General features: G+C 40.3%; 1 protein-coding gene across 10 annotated transcripts in view; it reads left to right on the top strand.

Moving 5' to 3' along the window:
* Positions 1-26,526, top strand: part of TRPM6 (transient receptor potential cation channel subfamily M member 6) — a 99,848-nt gene that overhangs the window by 20,416 nt on the left and 52,906 nt on the right. For 6 of the 10 annotated variants that reach the window (XR_010031090.1, XR_010031091.1, XM_063179963.1 and 3 more), the window contains 12 exons: positions 660-698; positions 11,754-11,934; positions 12,305-12,518; positions 13,317-13,441; positions 14,208-14,379; positions 15,653-15,827; positions 17,149-17,272; positions 18,329-18,401; positions 18,516-18,616; positions 22,860-22,994; positions 23,561-23,614; positions 25,844-25,984. Coding sequence is in view for 7 of the 10 variants with exons in the window: in XM_063179963.1 (XP_063036033.1) it covers positions 660-698; positions 11,754-11,934; positions 12,305-12,518; positions 13,317-13,441; positions 14,208-14,379; positions 15,653-15,827; positions 17,149-17,272; positions 18,329-18,401; positions 18,516-18,616; positions 22,860-22,994; positions 23,561-23,614; positions 25,844-25,984 (1,534 nt within the window). In the remaining 3 variants the exon portion in view is untranslated. Of the gene's footprint in view, positions 1-659; positions 699-11,753; positions 11,935-12,304; positions 12,524-13,316; positions 13,442-14,207; positions 14,380-15,652; positions 15,832-17,148; positions 17,273-18,306; positions 18,402-18,515; positions 18,617-22,859; positions 22,995-23,560; positions 23,615-25,843; positions 25,985-26,526 lie in introns of those variants that run through there. The other 4 variants (XM_063179967.1, XM_063179966.1, XR_010031092.1 and 1 more) reach the window with 4 other exon arrangements.

The raw sequence follows: 26,526 nt of genomic DNA, 5'->3' as shown, positions 1-26,526 counted from the left end.
ATCCCATCCCCAGTCTGTTTTATATGAAACTGTTTATTTGAATTAGAAATTGGTAGCAATTAACCTTACTGTGCTTCTTAGATTTGTTGCTGTCAGTGTGGTAATAAAAACAAGTACAGTATCCGATTAAGAGACTGAGTTACATGGAGTTACTGCTGCACCATTTTCCCCCTTCCTTAAAATAATTACTGCTGCTGATCACAGTCTTCTGATACAGAAATTACTGGTCATACTGGTGTAGAGTATGAAAAGAGTAGGGAAGAGATCAAATCCTCAACCTATGCTTTAGGAAGCAAACATAACTTGGCATTCCATATTATCCATCAGGTGGATGGTGTGGCCTAGATAAATTGGAGATCACACTCTGAGAATGTAAACTTGTAATTTTGATCATTTGGTTTTGAACCCATGGACAGGGTAGCAGATGTAAGATAGATAACTCATCTATGAAATGAAGATCTGACATACAGTCTGAGTGGTGAAATGCCGAACAAATCACTGAAGTTATCCACTGCATTTTCCAGGGGTTTGTGGTGGAGATGACAGCCTGTATTGTTGTTGATGAGAATTCTTTCACTGTTGAATTGATATACTAAGAATAATTTTAAAGCTGTCTTATTCTACACTAGCATATATTAATCATCCGCTTTTCATCACAGATGTCCTACAGGATGCCAGGTGTGCCAGAATTTAATCAGGTAAGAGTGCATAAATATATATGTACTATTTTTATAGTGACCTAGTAATAGGCAATCCTGGTCATGGAAGCAATGACAAGAGAAATACCCTTCTTGTTTTATGGTCAGAGCAGCATTTCTAGGGATGTGCTGGAGAATGCTTGGCATAAATATAAGTAGAATAAATGGTATGATAACCTTGGATTTATTTGCAATAGAAAATTCTACCCAAATACCTTGTGTGCATGATTTTGTTTTAATGTCCTCCTGAGGAATGGAAGGCAGAAGTGTGTCTTTAAATGAGAGTCAATTCCAGCTATATCCCAGATTATATGAAGGAGAGGGAGTCTATTGCAATAGAGAACAGTGAGAATTATGGAAGGAATAAAGAAAATTAAGGGAGAAGAAAAAGGGTAGAAGAAATACCGCAATAATAGGATTTTTGAAAATGTTTCATCTTCTCTGCAGTGAGGATTGAGTGAGGAGTTCTCTGGAGTGAGGATTAAAGATTTGATTTTGGGAAGGCAAACAACAAAAAATTCATTACTTTGGTGCTTTTAAATTGTGTTATTTTCAGGGAAATTGTATCTTGTGACCTGTATTAAATAGTTTGTTTTCAATCCAATATTTGTCATTCAAATGGTATTACCAAACACATTTTGGTGCTGTGTATTTATGATAATACATTATCAGTTATTGGAACAAAAATTTCAACTTGCATTTGTTTTGTGTTAAAGGCATCGGATAGCTGAGGCAACAACTGGTGACTAGCAAGCTGGTGTCAAGTAGTCCGACAATCTGTGTTAACACGATTATCTGCCTTTTCATTGAGCTTCACATTTCATTTTGCTTCAGTGAGTTACAGGAGTCATGTTTTACAATGAGTAAATAAATTACTCCTGAAATCAGATCACTGTAAAGGGCTGATATGCAGAGTGGTGCTGGCATTGTAAGGCAACTCATTTGTGTTTCCGTTCAGAAAGTGTGAGCTCCTTCTAAGAGGCTGGTCTCATGTATATCTTGCTTTAGAGCAAAAGAATAGATATTCAAAGATTTTTGCAGGTCTTTCTGAGAGAAGAAATGTAGGGGTTGTTTTAATGCTTCCTGCTAACCTCCAGATACTCAGCTGTGAATTGCAACCAAAGTTACACTGTCCTTCAAAATACAGTTGTTTAATTTCATCTCAGTCAAGACTACAGCAGTTCTGTTGTTCTCCCCTCTCCCCCCTCAGACCATGTTGTTAATTAGCCTGGGAAGATCAGTAGGACAAAAATTAACGTACAGAAGTGGAAAACCAAAAGATGAGCTTTCACTAAATCAGCCTCCTAGTCAAACATAGTTTAGCTGCATAAATGCGAATACAACGCTTGGAGAGGGAGGAAGAGGAACAGGAAATGTGCACTCCATTGGATGGATTTTTTTCTTTCACCTTTCTCTGTCAAGACATCCTGTATCTTTGTGTGTCTTTTGTCTTGTAGTTGTTTCTTTCAGTTTTTGCTGAGCATTATCATGCTGTTTAATTTAATATAAATCGAGTTTGTTGGTCTATGTTTGCAGATTGTGTGTGGGTGTCTAATGCGCATTTCAGTCAGCCCTTATCTAGCAAGTACATTTCCCAAATATCAACAGTTCTTGTCTTTTTGAGTATCTCAAAGTGTACAGAGAGCTTTGTTCTAGGAGAATTTTTCTATTTCTAATAAGCAAAAATAATTTCCATATAATTGTTATGACTAGTTATTTTGTATTTATTAGATCAGCAATAAAACAGGTTTTGGGCCTCCTGGATTCTGTAGTTTTCCACAACAGTCAAAAAATAATGTGGATATACTTGATGCCTACAATAATTTGACCTAATATTGTAGGCAAATAAAATCCCCTAATGATTTATTTTGTAGAGAACTTCCAAGATTTGCAAGCAGTTTGTGAATGGAAACAGTTTGTGAATTGGGTTATGCAACTAATTTTTTGATTCTAAGTAGAATTACTCCATTTAGAAGTTGCTAATCAAATTTGCTTCCCAGCACCTTTGTCCATGCTCCGCTGGTGAGCTGAAATTGGTCTCTATTTACTCTTCTGTGCAGTACTTACAAAAACATCCCAGACAACAGTTAGAATGGACTCTCTATATGAGTATTCATATATGAGAATACTCTCTCTATGAGTATTTAGCAGTGAGGTGTCAATTTCCTGCATCCTTATACATCTTAGATGTTCTTGCAACTTGTCTATATATCTCACCTTTAAGGTGAAAGTTTTAGACACAGCTTCTAAACTGCTGCCTGGGTATTGCAGTCTGACTCCTGCAGTTACTTTTACTTCAGTGCCAACCCTTTGGGTTTTCCACTGTTGCTCAAAGGGTGACTTTTCTAGTAGCCTGCTTTTATGTTACTGATGATGTCCCCATCTTCTCCAGTAGCTTGATGAGCTTTTGAGGCAAGAAAGGCAAAGTCATTGCAAAGATGCTTTCCACATATCCATAGGATCACAGTTAGTAACTCAGGGTGTCAGGGACATGGTCTCCAGTGTGCTCTGCCAGGGGGGTCAGATGAGGATGCTTCACTAGTTGTGTGAAACCCCCAAGGATGGACATGACCCACCCTCCCCAGGTCCCAACTCCACTGCTGGGTTGTTCTTCTGGAAGAAAGGCTGCTTCTTATTTCCAGCCTCAGACTCCATGTTTCAGCTGTGCTGCTGCCTCTCACCCCTCTGCCATGACTCACTGAGGAGCCTATCAACATCTTTCTGCATCCTGTCCCATCAGAGCTGGGTGTGTTGTTGGAGCCCCTGAAGCCGTGTCTCATCCCAGCAGAAAACCATCCCCTCTTCTCAGAGATCAAGGGCTCCAGCCCCACCACCTGTGCCCAGCATGGTCAGTCTGCCCCTGAGGCCTCTCCAGTTTGCTGGTGTCCCTCCTGTGCTGTGGACTGAAGCTGGAGGCACCAAGCTGGCAGGGGCTCGGTGACAAGCACGGAGCAGAGGGGACAGGCCCTGCTGTCCCTGGTCCCTTGGGCCATTCCTGCTCACACCACCCCAAGCACCTGTGGCCCTCATTGCTGCCCAGGCACCTGGATGACCCTGGCTCAGCCCGCTGACACCCAGGACCAGGTCTCAGGGCTGCCATGCCCCTAGGGCTGCACATTCCTTCCATCCCCTTTTCCAGGTGGCAGGTGGACAGGCTGAACAGGAGAGGCCAAGGAACCCTTCCTGATACTGGCCCACACCCAGCCAGGTCCTCACCCGCTAGCCTGGCATCCCTCCCACACTGTAATGTCACAGCCCAGATACAGAAACCTGGCTAGAGCAAAGGTAGGTACTCTCCTCTCATCCCCACAATTATGTTGCAGAAAACGGTGAGGTGGGTGAGGCATGACTGACCCTCGGTTAATCCTTGCTTACTGCTTCCTGTCACTGTCTCCTCCTTCCTGTGGCCAGATGTGGGCTCCTGGAGGCCTCACTCCTTGACTTTACTTCAGGCTTATGGCCAGATGGCTGACCTGCAGTTCCACAGGGTGGCTTCTGCCTGTTTTTGAAGGCATGCATGACATTTGCCTTTCTCCAGTTATTGGGGACACCCTGATCTCCACAGCCTTGGAATCTGGCAGTACAAGGGCATCAGCCTCCTCCCTCAGCACCCTGGGGTGCAGCCTGACATATGTGTGAAACAAGTGCTCCTGTGTTAATCATCATCTCAGCCTGCTATTGCCACTCCAGCTTGAGCCCTGTGTCCCAGAGCGTAGGAGACTTCCTTCTCCAGTTTGCTTTGGCAGAGCATTGGATGAAACAAACCTAATTTGCCTGGGTTGGAAAAGTGGGGTGCAGACCTAATTTCATGGCTTCTGGGTATCAAGAAATACCTTACTAAAGCAGCTCACCTCTTGCATTTCCTTCCAGTTGTTTTGGGGTTGGTTTTGGTTGGTTTGTTAGTTGGTTGGTTTTAAAAATCTTCTTTGTCACCAGTTAGTTCTCACTCATCTCCACTGAAAAGTCTCTCTTTTAGAATGCACATCTCGAGAGTCTTGCAGATGTTTACACCTAACCTGCCCCTAAATGGACAAGTAGTACAGCTGAGGCCTGAGGCAGTTGCATCTGGGTTGTTGAAGGATGTTTGGTTTCTTAAAAGAGGAAAAGTGAGGAATTTATCTCCATTTCCTAGGGTATATTAACTTCTGACATGTCTAAAGGAGACCTGGACTGTCAGCTGTCACTGAAGTTAATCCTGTAGAAGAGGAATTACACTGAAGTTAATCCTGTAGAAGAGACTGAAGCCTGTTGAAGCCTGTGTGAAAGTAATGACTGAATTTGGAATCTGGGTTATGATTCCAGATGCAAGACTTTAATGCTAGCTGAGTTTCTGGTCTCTTTCTCTCCTGTTTCTGACTAGGACAGGGTTAATTACTTGCAGAAGCCAGCCAGGGGCCCAGAGGTTGTTCTCTGTCACGTCAGGTCATTGCCAAGGCTTGTGGGGAAGGGATTTTCTTCTGGGGAGCAGGGTCCCTTCTGGATCAAGGTAGTGCTGTCTTGTCAGGGGTTTTCCATGTGAATTGTTCATTTTTTGTGCCCCTTGTCATCAGTTTGTTGCTGCTGTTGATTTCCTTATCTCACTGCTGTTTCCAGCAAACTGTTCTTATCTCAACCCATGATCTTTACCCTTTGTGCCCTCTGTTCTCCTCTGCAGCCCCAGCAGGGGCAAGGGCAGGGGGAGGAGGAGGAGTGAGAGAATGGTGCATGGTTTGACATGTTTCAGTGGGAACACCAAACTGGGGAATTGCAGAATCACTAGGTTGGAAGATTCCTTTAAGATCATTGAGTCCAACCCATGCCCTAACACCACCTTAACAAAACCATAGCATCAACTGCCACATCCAGTCTTTTTTTAAACACATCCAGGGAGGGTGACTCCACCACTTCCCCATGCAGATGATCCCAGTACTTTATCACTCTATCAGTAAAACACTTTTTTCCTAATATCAAACCTAAACTTCCCTTGGTGCAGCTTAAGACTATGTCCTGTTAAGACTGTGAATGTTCTGTCAGTTGCTGCCTGGAGAAAGAGACCAACCCCCACCTGACTGCAGCCACCTTTCAGGAAGGTGCAGAGAGTGATAAGGTCACCTCTGAGTCTCCTTTTCTCCAGGCTAAACGCCACCAGCTCCCTCAGTTATTCCTCATGGGCCTTTGTTCCAAACCCCTCACCAGCCTTGTTGCCCTCCTCTGGCTGTATTCAAGTGTCTCAATGTCTTCCTAAACCATGGAATACCATTCCTAAAACATGGCAGCCTTATTTGGCACCTAATGTGCAGGTGGAAGAGCTGAGATAACAGAGCCACTTGGAAACAAGTTTGATCTCGCTATTTCACAGTAGGCATGGAGCCATGTGTCACAACGTTACTAGGTCTATTCATGTGGCTGTGGTACCCAACGCTGTCTATGTTGCCACATGAGCTCCTTCCAATGATCTTTCCCTAAGTAGGGTGAAGAATCAAGATTGCTTTGTTGCTCTGCTGTGTGATATCACTTATGGCATCATAGCATCAAGGGCCATGAAGGTCATTTGTGATATGTGTTCAGTGTTGCTCTCCTAACCTGATCTTGGGTGCTACCTTTGGGAGTCCATTAATAATTGTATCAAGTCCATTGGGAAAACAGTGGAGGATGATTTTCTCCAGCCTTTCATCCCCTTTTCCTCCTTCAGGCCTGTTATGACAGCTTTGGAGATTTTTTTTTTTTTTTTTGGATGTTGAAGAAGCCATTCTTGTTGCTAAGTCTGCCAGGTTCCCCAACATGGCCCACACCATGGTTAGAGTCAAGAAAGAAATTTCTGGGAGGGTTGTTCAGAGTTCTGCCCCAAGGATGGACAATCATGAGTGGCATTCAATGTGGAAGGACATGGGCCAGTATTTGGAAGACTTCTCCAGTGAATTGGAAGTTCACCCCTAAACCACTACAGGACCCTGTTGAAATGATAAAATATATCATGGAAAAATGCTGTGTCAGTTCCAGAAGGGTGCAAAGTTTTGCAACATGCTAGGCTCTGACTGCTCTTTATTGAACACTGCTCAATACTAGAATGTGCCCTCAGGTGGAGGACAAGGAAAGCAAAGCAAAAAGCACTGTGGCCACTCAACTGCACCTGAACCAGAGGAACAGCCAGTGCCGGTAGTGGTTGCTCCTACAAATGAAGAAGTCCAAGACCAAATCAGTTCACTTAGTTAGTTGAAGAGAAAGTAGGGCCTTCATGACAGGAGGAAGAGGGAGAGCCAGATCCCCTGTTCCCTATCCCTGGGTGAGCTGTGAGATATGTGAAAAGATTTCAGCTGCCAGTCAGGTGACCTGGCGGCTCTGATGCTCAGGTGTTGTGGCCCATGATATGAAACTAGGTGGTAATGAGGCTGAGGAGCTGGGATCCCTGTCCCAGGGTCTGGCACTGACGAGGGCATTGGGAAGAGGACAGAAGCTCTCAGCCTTTGGAGGTGACTCCTGTCAAGCGTGAGAGAAAGGTTCTCTCTCAGGGATGATCTAGTAGTGCACCCAGGCAGGTGGGGCACCATGGAGAAAGGTATCCAGTACCTGGGAGAATGAGTGTTCTGGAGGTAGTGTCTAGGGATTCAGTTAAGGTGCAGTCCCCTGTAGATCTGGATGAGGTCCAGAGTGCACAATCCACGTGGCAGAAGTTTGTACGGAGCACATGATCATCGTACACCAACTCTCTGGCATCCATGTCCATGACAGGAGGAGGAACAAAGTGCTTTAGGTGATTACCTAGCTACAGCCATGTGATGGTCATCTTTTTTCCTCCCTACTGACCTGCACCTTGTCTGTGGAAAGACTGTCCAAGACTGCAGACAGACTCAAAAGGCTCAAGTAAGGTAGAGAGGAAATGTCCCATGCCCCACCAGTATGGACTTTTGTCTCTGCTATTGGGAGCAAGTGGACCCCTTCAAGAGAGAGGGTGCTGATGATGAGCAAACCTGTGATTTTTGTTGCATGATCATGGAGACGATGTGTGGAAGTGGGATGGAAAATTCTCCTGAAGACTGCTTTTGCCATAAACCAAAGTAAGGTCAACCTACTGCCCAGGAAATTCAGTTAGGAATAAAATTCAGTTTAGGAATAAAATGACAGGATGGATGTCATCAAATTCCAATGGATGTGATCAACACATTAATACCTGTGATCCCAGACAACCAGCAAGCAAGAAGCACAGGATTTCCTAGGTGTTGTGGGTTTTTGAAGGATCTGGGTTTAGGATTACAGTCAGATTGAAAGTCCTCTCGATCAAGTGACCTGAAAGAAGAATGATTTTAAGTGGGGTCCTGAACAACAAGCGTTTGAAAAAATCAAACTGGAAGCTGATCATGCGACAGCTCTTGCACTGTCATGACAGGACAAGACATGAAAAATGTGCTCTACATTGCAGGTGGGGAGAATGGTCCTTTCTGGAACCTCTGGAAAAGTGTATCTGGGGAGGCTCAAGGAACCCCTTGGGTTATGGAGTCAAAGATGTTCTTGGTTGTGGAATGGTACTCCCCAGTGCAGTGCCCCCACTGAGATTCTCCAAAACCACATGCCTCTCTCTCCCACTCCATCTTTTCCTCCCCCTTTCCACTGCAGTGGGGTGAAGCTGAGAACTGGAGACACAAAAGGCAAAAGATCATGGTTTGAGATAAGAACAATTTACTGGAAACAGCAATTTGATAAGAAAAAAGCAAACAGTAACAGCAACAATGTTAATTTAAAAAGCATACAAAAAAAAAGAGGAGTGATAATGCAGAAATGAAATGCTCACTGCGGAACTTGTGACCTCAGCAGGGCCAGCCTCAATGCTCTGTCCCTCTTGGGACTGGCCCTACCTGAACGTGTCTCTGGCTTGAAACCAGCTCCCTCCACTACACATATTCAACCAGAAGTAATCCCTTCTTCCCACAAGAGAGAGAGACAGGCGCAACTCTGCCTACAGCAAAGATGTGAGGTGCTGAAGAGTAACATCTGGGCCCTAGCCGTGCCCCATTGCAGCTACTGCAAGGAATTAACCCTGTCCCGGGCACAAGCAGGACAGGGATGCAAAGGATCTGAGGCCTGCTACACCCCAACTGAAAGAGACCCTGGCAGTTTATGAAGGAATTTGAGCTACTTCCAAAGTGATGGGCACCAAGCACAGCTCCTCCTGGCACCCTGGCTGCCAGTGCTGGGCTGGATGTTCAAAGGGAAATTCCCTGCCACACATCATGGCACTGATGCTTTACAGAGTAAGTGGAGTGTGCTGATGACACAGGAGGCTTGAACAGGAAACTCCAATTACCTAGGAATCAGGAACTGGCCCAAAGTCAAAAATTTTGGATTTTTGTCAGAAGAGGACAAAGAGGAGCTGAGAGAGATCCCACCATATAGTCAGCTACCAGAAAATGGAAAGTGATATACTCTCTTCACCGAGGCTTCCTGCTGTATTGGAGGGACACATCAAAAATGGGAAGCTGCTGTACTGGAGTCCCATGTGGCAAGCTGCGGAAGCTATCGAGGGACAAGATGGATCAAGTCAGGTTGCAGAGCTGAAAGCCATCCAGCTGGCTTTAGATACCACTGAATGAGAGAAATGGCCAGTGCTCTACCCCTGTATTGACCCATGAATGGTAGCAAATGCTCTGTAGGTGTGGCTTGAGCAGTGGAAAAATAAATAGGCAGTGCAGAGGTAAACCCATGTGGGCTGCTGAGCTCTGGAAAGACACCAGTGCCTATGCAGAGAAACTGGCTGTAAAAACACATCGTGTAGATGCACACACCCCCAGGGGTTGGTGTGCTGAAGAACACAACAATGGACAGGTGGATTGGGCTGCCAAGATTAAAGTGTCTTGGTTGGACCTGGGCTGGCATCATAAGTGTGGATTATTTCTGGCTCATTACGCCCATGACACCCCAGGTCAACAGGGAAGAGATGCAGCAATACAGATGGGCTCATGAGTGAGGGGTGGATTTAATGATGGTCACTGCTTCCCAAGTGATCTATAACTGTGAAACATGCACTGTGATCAAGCAGGCCAAGTGGGTAAAGCCTCTGTGGTATGGGGGATGATGGGTAAAATATAAATATGGAGAGGCCTGGCAGATTGATTCCATAGATCCCTGGTTCAGACATCATATGGTATTGAGGGGGTATCAAATTCCCTGTCATGCATCAGCCTCTGGGAAAGTTGAATGGTACAACGGACTGTTAAAACCACATTGAAAGCAATGGGTTGTAGGACCTTCAACCCATGTGGGATCTGCATTTAGGAAAGCCATCTGGCTGGCTAATACCAGAGACTCTGCCAATTGAACTTGCCTTGCTCAATCAAAATGTTCACATACTGTAGAAGGGGAGAAGAGGATAAGGTCTTCATGAAGAATATGTTTGGGAAGTCAGTTTATATCAGCTTGTCTCAAGCAAAGGCAAACCCACCCATGGGAATGTTTTGTTCAATGACCTGGGTATGCTTGGGGGATAATGCAGAGGAACTGTGAAACAGGATGTGTACCTGAAGGGGATTTGATTTTTGAGTGACAACAGTCTGTAATGCCAAACTGTGTGTGTAGTTTTGGTTGCTGGATGACACTGGCACTGTGTGCCATAACTGCCACGGACAGTGAGTATGGACTGCTCCAGATACACTGGTCATGAGCTCGTGATGCAGCTTGCAACCACCTGACAGCACAGCAGCCCTCCTGCCCTGGAAGGGATCTAGGGCAGAGAACCCACAGTCATGGGCTCAATGAATGAACTCTACAGATATCTTGAAGGGATAGCCATTGACTATGATACCTAAGATGATACTCAAGCTTGTGTGTCTGTATGTTTATATGTATATATATGTATAGATACACATGTATATGTGTGTGTATATGTATATGCATGTATGTATGTATGTAATTGTAAGGCATATGATGTGGTCATGACATAGATGGTATAGAATAAGAGGTGAAAAATGTCCCCATTCCTGCCAGGACAGAATTATTTTCTGCAGGAGCCAAGGGGGGCATGGCTAGGATTTAGGGGTTATTCTCCACCACCTCATATCACTGCTGGGAGTGAGGGATTCTCTCTCTTCCAGGGAGTATCACAGAATATGCTGGGTTGGAAAGGATCTACAGTGAGCATTGAGCACTGATAGGGCTATTCCCAAGAGTCATACCATGGGCTCAAAGCTATGGGCTGGCATAGAGTGACAGAGGTAGTGGTTAGGTGTTGTCTATTGTTGAGGGGTTTCTGTGTGAAATATTAATTTCTTGTGCTGTTTATTATTAGTATTGTTGCTGTTACTGTTTGATCTCTTGTCTTGTTGATGTTTCCAGTAAATTGTTCTTATCCCATTCTGCAATCTTTACCATATGTGTCTCCAGTTCTTCTCTCCAGTGCACTGCATGGAGAAAGGAAGGGAAGGGAAAGGGGTGAGTGAGTGAACAGTGTGTGGTTTGGAGAGTCTCAGTGGGAGCATTAAAGTGAGGATTACCATACCCAAACCATGACAATCTCCCTCAATACTGCCCTTCAATCCATGTATTTCGTATATGCACTTTGCTGGCTTCCAAGGGTTAACATAAAGGTCACCCTGAAATTCTCCTCCTGGTTGTTGAAGATAATTCCTAGATCTTCCTTTAGTACTTAGAATAACCAGTGGTACTACTCATAGCAAACCTCAGTGTCCTACAACATTCCTCTGAACTGGAACAGATCAGAACCTGCATTGCTCCGGTCAGAATTTCTGTATGGGACTTTCAAACAATTACAGAACCGCTCAGAATCACAGCATGGTTTGGATTGGAAGGGACTATTGAAGACTGTCCAGTTAAATCCCCCCAACTGTTATTAGTGTTCCTCAGATAGAGAACAAATTCTATACCCAACTGAACATATTTATGATATAATTCCATGTCACTTTGCTATTCTTGCAATTTCTTTCAACACAGCTAATTTTTACTGCATTCCATGTGAGACAACTGCAGTATTTTTCTTTGCCGGAAGTTATTTGGGCCATTCACATGTAAATACTAAAGGTGTATGCAAGTGAATCTGATATAAAATAATTTCTGTATTTTTAATGTGAGGTGCTGCTGTGGCCGGCTGATTGGAGAGCACCCCGGAACAGAATGCAGCTGGCCTGTTTATCAGGCAGGCTCGCAGAGCGATGGTGGAGAATGGTCTGTGCAAAAACACACAAAGATGAGTCCGACAGACGCGTTTGGTACAATCAATTTTCAAGATGGAGACCGCACATACCATGCCAAGGTAATAGGTGCTGTGTTTATATGTCTGACTTGTTTTTGCAATTTCAGCATAAGAAAAGAAAGGCAAACAAAGGGAAAGATTTGATTGGGTGCATCGCAGATTGATTGCCTTAAGAGGGCAGGGGAATCTAAAAGCAAACCGGTTTAAAATGTGTGTATATTTTTATGTTGAACTTCAGTGTGGTTAGGGATACACTGTCTGTATTGCATTTTGCACATGCATTTTGGTGCTATCATGTCAGGGTAGTATGACAGCTCTAACCCTTCACAAATCTACAGGACATTAATCCTTACAACTTTGTAATGTGTTGTAGTTTCTTCTCCTGAAGAATTTAAAAGATATTTATTTTACCCATTATTTTCCTTTTTAGTATATTAGACTTTCTTATGACAGCAGTTTGGATCAGCTGTTGCACCTGATGGTTAAAGAATGGCAGATGGAATTGCCAAAGCTAGTGATCTCTGTTCATGGAGGCATTCAAAATTTCAAGCTTCCCTCAAAGGTCAAGCAGGTTTTCAGCAAAGGGCTAGTGAAAGCAGCTGAGTCTACAGGAGCATGGATAATTACAGAAGGCATCAACAGCGGTAGTGTAATTATTTTTCTTTGTTTCACTTTTCCTTTTGGTGTTTTTTCCCTGCATAATAGCATGTAGGGTCAAAATAGAGTGAAATTATCTGAAAATTGGTGATATATTAATACAAAATGAAGACGTTTTTATATAAAGAGCAGTGCATAATTCAAAGAGAGGGATCATGTTAGTTTGCTGTTGACACACATTCTACATATTTTAATTAGAGCAGAGTATTCTGCATGTATTAAGAAACACTGCATATAGCCAGAACTTATTTGCAGTAAATTTATCTGCTTCTTTAAAATATTTGGGTTTTGTGGACTATGATTAGTATTTTTGAAACAATTTTCAAAGCTCAATTTAACTTGTGTTTTATAATTGATAAAGTTTTGAATCAGGATAATCCAATAATTAGCCTATTAGTAGCTGAAAATCTCTTTGGACTACTCTCAAAAACTCAGAGGGGTCAGTAAACTGTGGAACTGAAAGTTTTACTTCTTTAGCTGTTATTTAATCTGGTGATTTTACAGAAGAACTGTCCTGGGCATTTATGTAACTAATGAAGATTTATGGGTGTGAAAAGCACCATTAGCAACATGTAAGAGTACTATTAATTAGAAATATGTGCTGAATTTGAAGCAGTGGTACATTACACCCGAACTGTGAAGTGTACATCAAATACACAAGTTGGGTACACCATTTTGGTTTTGGTTGAAACACAACTACAAATTATGTGATGTGAAAACTTTCTTGGTGTCCTGTAACAGGTCTCTGAATATGGAAAAAAATTATCATTTGATTATCTGTTTAGGAGTGTCCAGGCACGTGGGGGATGCACTCAAAGGCCGTGCCTCACCACACCTGAGGAAGATCTGTGCTATTGGGATTCCTCCATGGGGTATCATTGAGAATCAGAGGGATCTCATTGGAAAAGATGTGAGTTGGATGCATTTTAATAACAAAAGCCTTCATGTTCATGGGATGTTAGAGCTTTCTTGCATACCTGATTGTCTTGTGGATTAACTTCACTAATTTGATCTTTTTTTCACTATAATAGAGGATTAGGTTTTACTCAACAACAGAATTTTGCTTGGCATGTTGAGGCACTGAATTTTGCTTTTTATGTATAAATGAACAGCTTTAAAATACTTCTCTTCTTACAGGAAATTGCCATTCCTTTTTAAAATTTTGTAATTATGTAGGCAACTCTCTTGTAGTTGTATTTCTATATTAAGATTCAGAATGAACAGTCAGGTTAGCAATGTACACAAATAAGCTATTAATGTGTATTATTTTATTCACAGTCTATTTTATATTCACAAACTATGACTTTATGTGAGAGCATAATCTAATCAGGTGTCTAAAAGAACTTAAGTAGCAAGGTAAAATCATTCCTGATAAATGTTAGCTCATGTATTATTAATGGGAATACAACCCAGGGAAACTATGCCATGATGTTCCAGCTGTTGCAAAGAATGCCAGGCAGTGACTCTAGGGGTTGCAAACCCAATCAAAAGTGTTTTCCACGGTATTATCTATGGATTTGTTGCTGTTAAGAATCAAATGTTTGAGTAGCTCTAAAAGCATGATGGAGAATTCTGAACAGCCACACTGTGATGAAGAAATATATGCAAGTGAGGAAACATAAATTGTGCTATTTTGTTGGTTTCTTTGAGGACATTTTTTATTTTGGTTTTCTCAGGTAGTTTGCCTGTACCAGACTCTTGGTAACCCACTCAGCAAGCTGAGTACCCTCAACAGCATGCATTCTCATTTTCTAATGGCAGATGATGGGACAGTAGGCAAGTATGGGAATGAAATGATGCTCAGGAGGAATTTGGAGAAGTACATGTCACTTCAAAAAATACACACAAGTGAGTATTGCTGTGGAAATATCTGCTTTATGACAGAAAAACCTGCCCTAAAATATGGGGAGGTACTTTACCTTTCATGTTATGTATTGTACATCTTGATTTGCCATAGCTTTCACTGAGGTCAAATGTCATTAATTGTATGTGTCTTGAACTCTAAAACTCAGGAAAATGAAAAGGACAGCATTTTTATACAGCATTATGCGTATGGTTGAACTTACAAATGGGTTTCTCAGTTGTAGAGACATCTAAATGACTCAGATTATTTAGAAAATATTGAGCATTTGCTCACAGTTTTACATGGTCGCTATTTCACCACTAGACACTTCTCCAGCATTTTGTGAGATGGAAAGATGGTTACATTCAGTGGAATTCAAATTCTTTTTACCATGTTAACTACTTTTGCCCTCATCATGCCTCTCTATTGCAAGTCTATGACCTCCTCAAGTACAGCAATGAAGAGTGGTTGAAGAAGCAAAACCTTTAGCCAATGTTTGACAGATTGCATTGCTTCCACTGTTTATTTATAGAGTAAAGAAGTTACAGTAAAGAAATAATTAAATAAGTATTTATTACATAGACAATTATTTCCTTTTATGCACTTATTGTACAAATTATTTTTGGAAGTGCACTCTTACCTAGTCATTCAAATCTTGAGGTATGTTAAAAAGGCATTAGTATTATGACGTTGATGTTGCCTCCTTTATCTGCTCACATAATAGAATTGACAAACTTAGAAACCAACACAATTTTTAACATGTTTGTGTATAGAGCTTTTTACTTGGACTCTTATTTTCTTAGTATGAGCTTTTGCAAGTCAGGCTTTCACTTTCATTTCTATTGCATTGTACTTGAAATTCTTTTCTGTTTGTTTAAAAAACCTGCAGTGCTGATGTAACACTGAGAAGAGTCTCTGAAGAAATACCTGATTACTTTTCTATGTCTGTAAATATGTGGTAATATGTAAATATGTGGCTGTTGAACATGTTTCAATTGCCCTTGCATGTGACAGCTATTATAAAGGGAAGAGGGATATTTAGAAGGATGTTCTTTCTTCCTGATGTTTTCAGTTTTTTCAGTAGTTTTTAATGATCTTTTTTGATCTAGTTGAAGAAGTTTTCTGAAAGTCTTAAAAGATGTAAGTGAAATGACAGATGGTGAAGGAATGATTTCCTCTCCATGTTGAACCACGTATAAGTATTTTTTCCCCAATGTTTTGACTTTTGGGTGTGTGACTGAGATTGGTTTGTAACTGGTTAGGTGTGTTTTGAAACAGGAATGGGCCAAGGTGTTCCCATGGTCGGGCTGGTGCTGGAAGGAGGCCCCAGTGTGATCCTGATGGTGTGGGAGTACGTGAGGGCCAGCCCAGCTGTGCCGGTGGTGGTCTACGAGGGCACTGGCAGAGCTGCAGATATCCTGGCCTTTGCCCACAAGCACACGGGGGACACGGGGTGAGTAGTGGCACCATGCTCCTCCTCCCTGGCCTGCCATGCGGCGGCAAACCCCTGTCTCAAACTACTGGGATCATTTCTAATGCTTCTGGTAATGATGCCCCTCTGGTCTTTTGCCAGTTTTAACTTCTGTGGTAAGAGAATGGAGTTTCTTTCTTCCCTGCCTCAAACTAGTGCTGAGATTATTACTCTGCCAAATTTGCTGTGGCTTTTTTTAAGAGAGAAAATTGCATGTAGCTACTCTGAGTTATGAAATTTCTCACCTTTGGTGAGACACACTCATGGACTACCCCCAGAGTATTTGCTATTGTTTCAGCTCAGCCGTGTCTCTAGCTATCAATATTCTGTCTGTGGGCTTGGATTTGGATTGTACAAAACTTTTGAGACTAGAGCTGGGGTTCACTGCTGGAGAAGCCTCAGGCTGGAGTAGAAGGAAGACTACGTTTCTTCATCTTTGGTTTTGGGTTACTCAGTGGTAGCCCAGATTTGTCACCTTTGTCGAGGTGTCTGTGTCACCACCAGTCCAGTCTCAGCTGCAGACTCTATTGAACCTGCCCTGGTGAAAATTCTGCATCTGAACTGGACATAACAATATATGTTTGTACAGCAAATTAATATTATATGTAAAAGTTTTTCAAAGTCAAAGAGCTTTTTAAATAAAAAATTGAATTTTAAAGAGGTGCCCTGTGTTCACTCCCATTTAAGAAAATGGGAGTCAACACAGGGCACCTCTTTAAAATTTAATAAACTTCATATCCTAATTGTTTACTTATTGTCTTTCATGAGTATACTTTTGGATATGTGGTACTTACCCCTAGTGTGTTTGAGAACTTTTTTCTTCACTTGCTTTTCCCCCTATATTTATGATATTTAAAAAAAATTCCTTCCATTAAAAACAAAGACAATGTGAATGGAAAGGTTAACATAAAGACAAAAATGAGGAAAAATGGGAGAGAGATGAAGTCAAATGAGTAAATGGTAAGGAATTTCATTTTATGTCTATTTTTCTTTCTTTATTGAAAGAAATAAAAATCACTTTCAGTAATTTTTAGCTCTATGTTCACAGAAAATCCTTTGAACATTGTTAATTTACTCATGTGTTGTATTTTCAACAGTAAATATGTATGTCAGAACAAATGTGTATGTGAATAATAATTTATATTATGGGACAACTTTTCTTTGTGCTGAATAACAGATTAAGTCAACAGGGAAGTAGAAGAAAAAGAAATTTCAGGAAAGTTTCAGCTTTCCTGAAGAGCCATTTGGGTGGGTAAGAAATATCTAAAATAGAATTGTCATTGATTATATGTCTGTTTTCCAGGGATCTGTGCCCTCAGGTGGAGGAGGAGATCTTAATGATGATTCAGAACATATTTAGGTTGGAACAGAAGAAGTCCAGTCGTCTATTTCATGTCTTGATGGAATGCATGAAACACAGAGACTCTGTGAGTAGGGCTCATGTGCTGAGTTTACCAGGTCTTCATTTCCTGTTACTCTTTTTGCTCTTTCTCTGGTGGGCTGGCATAGGCAAAGGTGTTATATCTAAGATAAAGATAACACAATTGTGTCTGTGGCAATTTCTATATTGAATAGCTCTACAGGGCTTGTTTAGTTAACTTATCAAGTTTCAGTTTCAAACATTGTTAATAAAATGAGAGCCTTTCTGATTTTAATAAAGACCAAATATCTTTGTTTTCACAAGAAAGATCAAGTAATTCATAAATTTTTCTTCTCCACTAGAGTCTTATTTACAATTTAGAAAGGTTTCCTTCCATTCTCCTTCTCACAAGAGAATTGTGCTAGAACTTGTCTCTGAAACACCGCTGGTAACTGGAAATCCCCTCCCTCCCTCCAGTTGCTGGCCATGCACTTGAGTAAACCACTCAAGTGGTTGCCACCAGTCACCATCTTATTTTCCATGTGACTTAGCGTAGTTTCCAGGAGCATCTGCTCCATGTTTGTGCTGAAACTGATAGGCCTGTAGTTCCCTAGGTCTTTCTTTTTAGCCTTTTAAAAAACGGTAGTTTTGTTTCCCCTTTTCCAGTTACTTTACCTCTGTCACAACATTTCAAATATGATGAAGTTCCCAGTATTTAAACAAATAATGATAATTGGACTAATAATCACTAAAATGGGTACTACCCAGTACATTTTTAGTATTTTTTGTATTACTTTATTCGAGTGTCTGTTTTCTAGTTGAGAACTGAGTGAATATCAGCAATGTTGCATTTGTACATTTCTCAGGTTTAGAGGTTAATCAAAAGGAAACAAACTCATGTAGACTCTTGCAGTAGGTTTATTCCAATTTTCCTGGGGTGCCATTGCATTAAAAACCAAAATGGTGCCCTTTCTGTCTGAAGCAAAGGAAAATTGTGTCTGGACCCTTGCCATTGTTTGTGTTGAAATGTGTATGATTTAATCTACCACAGCCCATACAAAGGAGAAATAACTACAGACTTCTCTGCCTCACCTCAAACAGTGTACTTCTGCAATTCTAACAGATAACCATATTTGATGCCGAGTCAGAAGACGAGCAGGACATTGATTTGGCAATTCTGACAGCACTCTTGAAAGGTATTGAAAAATACGACCTGTTTTTATCTGACATGCCGGCTCACTGACTTATCTTTACAAAGTAAGGGAGTAACTTAAATATGTGGAAACTGATAAATCCTTGCTGCCTCCTAGGTACGAATATATCTGCTTCAGATCAGCTAGATTTGGCATTGGCCTGGAACCAGCTAGATATTGCCAAGAAACACATACTTGTTTATGGACAACACTGGAAGGTACTATTACCCGCTCTTTCTCACCATATCTTTACATTTTTTTTTGGTGACGAATTTTTAATGATTTGCATTTGTCAAGCTTTAATTAATCGTTTGAAGACTGGACTCAGTCTTGTGTAGTCTGCTTCAATATTGGCAGAGCATTACCCTTAAAATAGTGAAGTATTCAACTATGCAGTGCGTCAGATCGTATTTGTTTTTTCAGAGAAGAGATGATATCCTAAGGTTGGTTTTGCTGTGAGCTTTTCCAAGTAGTTTCAGTTTCATTCTGGGTATGCATTTTTCAAGCCTGTGTTGGCAGTCAGTGGTGCTTAGGGATATGTCATTGTAGCTTAGAATACTCTTTTCTCCAAAGATATAAACCCCAAAAGGATGTTGCATCTGTTTTCCTAGCTCTAGACAGAAATACAGAAATCCCAGCGTAAATCACCAGGTAAAAAAAAAAAAAAGTAATGTCATTATTTTAGATGTAGTTTCTTAGGAATAGCTGTAATGAGAGAGTTATGATCTGATTATAAGAGATGTCTCTACTCAATTTAAGGTGTAGAAGTGACCATACTCAATAGTAGAGATTTTATAACAGTGAGTGTGAGGTATGAGAAGGGGACAGAGAAAGAGAGTGAGAGAGAGAGGGGTTGAACAGAAGATACTACCACAGGGATTCCTGCAGTGTCCTGTTGCTTATTCTTCACCCTGGTCTTCAGAGGTGTGGTGCCTGAGCTGTCCTTCTGGAGGCACCACTTTTACACAGTTTAAGTACCAGATACTCACAAGATGTGCTGTTCCCATATGGGAAATCCCATTCCCATTACTTGAGTTGGCATGCAGATAAGCACTTGCTTCCTTTCTCACAGTTTGCCACAGTGGGAATTTTTGTCCAGATGCTAACCAAACATTTACCTCCCTTAGGCATGGAATTAACTCTTTCCTGCTGTGCCATCTGTGCTTATCTCAGGTTCTGTTGTGGTGGCTTATCTTATCAGGACCGTGTTTTGGGACAATTAAGTGCATTTTTAGGTCCTTGCAGAAGGCAAGCCAGGATTTAGACTTGCATGTGTATGAAAGAACATACAGTAGCAATTAAATTAATTAATTATTTAATTAAATTTAAATTATGGTTTTCAAATTTTCATATGTAACCCAGTACTTAAATATAACCCTTCATAAATGAGTCTTTTTGATACATAAGAAGATTTTTATAGGTGACAAATATAAAACTCCATGCGCCGCAACACATTTTTCCCATTTGTTACATGAATTAATATTTTCTTCAAGAAATAAAATGGTCAGAGAAGTACTTTCCAGAAGTACTCTTTCATTCCCTGCCAAGAATTACAAGGTTGATTTTTGATTTTTTTTCAGTCCCCAGTGTGTTTTCTTCTTTAAAATGTAAATTTTGAAAAATGGGCAGTTGTGTGTATTTGAGTGGCCATAGCTGGTTGTTTGCTGCAACAAGAGACCTGATTTTTTTAATCACCAGACCATATTTTTTTGTGGTGCATAAGGCTGAATATATGGAGGACTATGCCTGGGATCCAGGAATTAAAGAAGAAGATCCATGAATTAAAGACAGGATATTGGAAAAAATTTATTAATGAGAAGTGTTATCAGCTGTTGGAACAGGATCCTCAGGGATGTGTTGAGTAATCAACCACAGAACTACTTAAAAGACATAGATGTGGCATTAAGGATAGGGTTTAGTGGTGGATTTGTCAGTGTTAGCTTTGCTGATTGACTTGATGATCTAAAGATCTTTTCCCAATTAAGTCATTCTATGATTCTGTGCGGGGGGGAAATAACATTTTTCTGATTCCTACCTCTTCAACACAGAAGGGATTAGGGACTGATTGAGCAGTTCAGCCTCTTTACTCTTGGCTTTTCCAAGGTGAATATCAATTTGGTTTTTCCATATTTTTAACAATATTTCCTGCTCTTCTGTGTACTTGAATATTCAGATGTAAAAGTTATCTTTTGGGATAGGTAGATCAGCACTCAATATTCTCATTTAGATATTTAGGGAAAAATTATTATTTTACATATTGTTCTGTATTAACTAAAGGATAAATCTTAATAGGCTGTATGCCTTTTAAAAATGTTACTAACTTATAGCTGGTTTATATTAATGATTGCAGAAGATAGGTCCATTAAAACTTTCTTCTACCTGTCACTGCCAAAATTCTGATTTCTTCCTACAAAGTAACTACCTTGCTTCCACTTATTCTGCTGTGTTTTTTCATGTTGTTATTATTGTACTTCTGTTATATTTGCCCTTACGAAGTCCTAATTCTATTGATATGCCATACTTTGACAACTTGGTTTTTTAACAATTTGCATATTTCATATCTACTGTCTGTGTTTCTGATGTCAAAGGGGCCAATTTCAACTGTACTTCAGTTCTCTGGAAACTCTTAGGTGAATACCACAGGGTCCTGACAATTTGCCACTACCACTTCATGGATGGTTTCTATAATCTTTTCTGCTGATACTTCAGTTTGACACAGTTCCTCAGATTTTTCTGCCATAAAGAACAGCTTTGATAGGTGACTTTCCCAGCCTGTTTGGTAAACAGTAGGACAACAGATTAGTTTACTGTGTCTACAATAGCCTTAAGTGTTTCTTTTATACCTGGTCATCCTCTGTCCTTACAGGTCCACTGGCAGTCCCCCTACTCCCACTCCTCTGCTTCTGATATGTTTGAAAAAAGCCAATGTATCTGTTCATATCTATTTCAGTACAAAGTTTAGCACTATTTTGAATGAAAAGCCATTGTGTTCTCCCATTCATGTAAGATTTAAAGATCTCATAATAAACAAGCCTCACATCTCTTACTTCTTCTCCAAGCAAAAATTGGGATGACATATATACCTGAATGCTTTTCCTTTTGAGGTAGGGAAAAACCCCAAAATTTTTCCTGCACTGAAAAGAAAAAAAAAAAAGAAAGAAAGAAAACATACAAGAATGGTTTTAAAGCTTGCCTTTAACTTAGTTGCTTTCTTGATTAAAGTGAAGCAACCCTCTGACTGTCATGGTACTGCCAGACCTGCAATTGTCAGGTTCTCCAGTTTCTGCTAAGTTATTGTGGTTGGGTGTTCAAATTTTGAGTTACATATTTAGGGGCAGTTTTTTGGTGATTGTCTGGGTACTCCTATAATATTTCTGTTTACTTAGATGTTGGAAACGTATAATTATGCACGTGTTGTGGCCATTTCTTTTTAGAAAGAAGTTTAGAAGGTTATAACCAGCTGTGGTTGTGTTTCTGTTTAAGTGTCGACTCTACCTCAAATACCAAAGAATACCATTCTAATAGTTATCAATGGGCTGCTGACCTCTTCAGACACACTGCCAGCTCAAGGACTGTTAGAAGAAATTTAATGCAAGAATGGCCAGTCATTCTCAGATATTTCTGGAAAAAACCCAATAAGGATTTTTTTAGGATCAGTGGAAAAGTTTTCTTTTTATGTGGAAGAATTCTGTAACATTTATTAGTCATCTTTTAAAATAATGTCTGTCAAACCTCAATACAGACATTGAATGTAATATTTTCAATTTAGCACTAGCACCTGCCCTGTTAGTGCTCCAGCCTCCTCATTCTGCTCATCCCATGGTGTTTCCTGTGCATATGTGTTCTGTAGAAAAACTTTATATGGATTTATACAAACCTTGTATGTCTAACTCCTTTGCCACTTTGCATGTATGAGCCCTGCTGAGCTCTGTTCAAATGCCATGAGTAGAGTACTTCCACCATTTGGACACTGCTTGTGGGTAGATCTCTGCTTCATGTTTCCTCTGAGGGAGTTTATTCTAACACATATTCTCTCTCATATTTGAAAGAAAATTTGCATTAAAGAACTTGCAGTTCTAGAGAGACTTCTCTAGGGCACTTTGAAAGAGCTTTTGTCATGTGTCAAAAAAAAAAAAGAAAAAGGCTTCCCTCCATGCCCTGCAATATCCTATTTTATCTTCTGAACTGAATTACAGAGTAGAGAATGGATTATCAGAGTCTGGTCATGAAGCAACATTTGTAGAAGGCTCTAGAGATGTTGGGTGTATGGAAACTGTTTTCCTTCCCCTCTATTGGCATTTTACACAGATGTTTCCTCCAGCATTTTTTTCTTTTGTACTTGCGCTTTAAATATACATAGAGACAAGTCACTGTGGTGGAGAGATTACTAGCTTCAAGAATGTTTTATTTATTTCCAAAACTAATTTTCTAATATTTTCCTTCAACTCTGTCCACTTGGAGGTTGGTGCCTTGGAACGGGCAATGCTGGATGCTTTAGTCATGGATCGTGTGGATTTTGTTAAACTGTTAATAGAACACGGAGTAAACATGCACCGTTTTCTTACCATATCTCGTTTGGAAGAACTCTACAATACAGTGAGTATTTGAAATCCCAGTGTACCACTTTAGATATGAAAGCCTGGAAACAATGCTGTTTTACTTAAGGGGTATGATGATTAGGCCATGTTTTTATGAAGGCCTTTTGGGGAAAAAAAAAAGGAAAATTAATGGGTTTGGTTATTTTTGATTGTAATGCAGGGGTTTGAGAATGGTGTACCAGGTTGTTGTTTTTGACTCACTGTCACTAGCTTGAGTACTCATTGGAAGCTGGTAAGAAATATGTTCAGATTTTAATCTGATATGTAATACATGCTTACCTTGCTGTAAGTGATATGTTGTTTAGACCAAAGCTATATCAGCTTCTTTCTAGAATAAGTCAAGATTTAAGGTAGTGGAGGTGTTGCTGATTGGTTTTGAAGTTTTTTTTTAAAGATTTGGGGGTAGAGTGGGGAGAGTTTGAATCACAATAGTTTATTTTGTAGATTTTCTTAAGCTGCTGTATTAATTATGTTATGTTATATGTTTCTTATATATATTATATGTATTGATTTTCTAGTGTAGAGTGACATGTTTGTTTACTGTCTTTTCTATTCATGCCACAGAAACAAGGACCATCAAATCTGCTTTTACACCATCTAGTTCGAGATGTGAAACAGGTAATAGACATAGGGAAGGCTGAGGACAAAAATGCTAGATTAATACTTCAGTGTCCACTGGCAAGCTGCTATTAGATAATACAGGGGAATTTTGGTAATAGAAGTGACAGTTTCATTACTGCAGTGCTATATCTGCTAAATAGTTTAATCTTAATTCCACTGACCCCTAAGCAATTAACCAATATACTGCTGCTGAGGCTCCCAAGGTCCTGTACCTTAATTTCAAAGCCTAGTAGTTCACCCAGATCAGACTCTCTCACGTTACTAAATTGATATTTTGAAGTGATAGTACAAAAGGATTAGTGAATTAATGCAGTGCTTCTGATCCTTGCTTTAAGGTTTTCTATTTTTTCCCCCAAAGTTAAGGTCTTTCCTTGTTAGAGCAGTAATGAAAAGATATTGTAACATGAGATAATATTTGGATGTGCTGCATTGCCTAGGAGAACAGAAGGTGGCAGTGGATGACCACTGCATGGAGCACTGGTTGCATTAGTGATTTAGTAGGAGCCTTGTTATTTAGATACATCATTAATTCATTTCACAATTCTGCTATTGTTCCTCACAGCACTGCTTAGCCAGAAAGGGATGAGCTGTGCTTTTTGCATCTAGACTTCAGCACAGGAGATTCCTAGATCCAAGTCTAGACTAATTGGCTAATTCTTTCCAGGGTGTGATTGCTAAGATGAAATAGCAAGTCTGACTATTTGCAGAGTTCTGTTGGGTTTTTGGTGTTGTTTTGCTGCTGTGGGTCATTTTCATGTCAATTCCATTTATGATTCGTTAGATAGATGTAGGGTATCCTGGTCTCCCAAAAAACTGTTTTCTGTGCTTTTCCATACTGATAAACATATTCAAGATCTATTTTATGTTATAAATCTGGATTCTATAGGTTGAAAGGTCTAAATCTTGAAAAAACATTGAGCTTCTCCAGGCTGAGAAAATTCTCTTGTTCATTGAAGTGATTGATATGATCACATCTCTAAAATTCATATATTCATATATATATGTCTTTATATCTCAGGACACTGGGAAAACCCAGTGTGTGATCTAATAAGAAGCTTTTGGCACCTGACATACAGTAATGGAATTAATGTAAAAAATATCTGCACAATTTCAAAGCTAAATTTGGGATCTGCAAACAGGTCTAATTGCTGAAAAGCCTTATTTACCTGAGCTTCTGTAAGTTCACAAAAGTGTTCTGTGAATGGGTTGTGCAGTTGCAGTCTGATTAAGCATGGTGACACTGTAGTTGGGGCAGTCAACAGAGTGATGTGACCCTGGATTTTAGAATATTTTCTGTTACTGTGAACAGCTTTGATGCTGCTGCAATTGAATGAAGATACATGCAGTCTGCTCTGATGATGTAAAAGATAGGGATTAGTGCAGAGAGAAGTATCTACAAGCTTAGGTATTCAAAAATACTTGCCTAATTTTCAGTGATGTGGGGCTGAGTGGCCTTAGCTGACTGTACTGAGGTTTGCTACTGAAGTATATTGAAAAAACAGCCCAATGAAGAAAAAGACTTTTCACAATCTGAAGGGCTTACACTGCCAGGAATGCATAACATCTCTGATCCCATTTATATACAGGCTCATTTTTCACTTCAAAAAGTTGCAGTTGAGGTTTTACCAATAAGTTTTAAAATCTGCATGGAAGTGAATTTATTCTTCAGAGAATTTGTCACAAACCTTGGGTCTTGGAAGGACAGTGGAAGTAAGATGGGCACTGGTGCTTTAAGCAGAAGAGGTGAGATACTCAGAAGGTAGAGCTAGTGCACGTACTGCTGTTGTCCTAGTTGTCAAGACAGTCTTGAGCCTCAACAGGATATTTCCAGTCTCTAGGAATTATGACTCTGCTTCAGCTTAAATACATGCTTCAGCTACTTCTTCAATTTTAGTTAATCAAAGTGCTTGATCGTACCATGCTAATTTTCTCTTGTGAGAAGGTTTTTATCTGTACCTCTGCTGTTGGTCCTTGTCATGAAGAACTGTTACCCTCACTGTTGGATGCAGCTGATCTTGTGAACATTGCAAAATATGCAATGTGGGTACAGTGAACTGCAGGAATCACATTTTCCCCTCTTTTCTAGAAGAGTTCCATATGCCTAATGAATGTGTACACTTTCTTGACACATTTATCCAGACATTCCCTTACAACAGGAGGGCTATAACATGGTTGAATGTTGCACATAACAGCATAATGAAATGTTTGTGACCTTTGGTGTTTCAGAATAGCCTTTCTTTGGATTACAAGATATCACTGATTGACATTGGACTGGTGATAGAATACCTCCTTGGTGAAGCTTATCAGAGCAGCTACACAAGGAAGAATTTCCGAATTCTCTACAATGATCTCTACAGAAAACACAAGGTAGCTTCTTCCAAAACACTGGTTACCAAGAAAAGCCAAAATGTGACACCTGAAAATAGCTCATGTTGTCATCCTGGTTTGTCTGAGGAGTATCATGTAAATATGTGCCATGCTTGTCTGTTTGAGAACTGTAGAGAGGTTGCAAATAAAAGAGAGAAATCCCCAAGAGCATTGGTGGTTGTTAAATTATTTATTAGTTCAGTAAATTTACCTTTGTGTCCAGTATCTGGGTTGCATTTTGTCTATCAATAAGGTATGACAAGAATGTGCCAATTACCATTTTCTTTTTTGAAACAGTTACATATCTACTTCTTGCAGCTTGAACCACCTCATGGAAATACTAAATTCCACGTGTCTTGAAGTAGGTTTAGGGCAGATTTAACCCTGTTGGTTTTCCAAAATCAGTAGGTTAAAAACAGCTAAACTTCTCAATAAATTAGTTGAAAGTCATTCCCAACATTGCAGAAGGTATAGGTTTACTGCATAAAAATGACCCCCAGTTTTTGAAGTAAAACTGGACATTTAAGTACTTCCATATGTTA

Source organism: Melospiza melodia, chromosome Z, assembly GCF_035770615.1.
Source record: "Melospiza melodia melodia isolate bMelMel2 chromosome Z, bMelMel2.pri, whole genome shotgun sequence".
Lineage (NCBI taxonomy): Eukaryota > Metazoa > Chordata > Aves > Passeriformes > Passerellidae > Melospiza > Melospiza melodia.
This window is presented reverse-complemented; position numbering and strand designations above follow the sequence as displayed.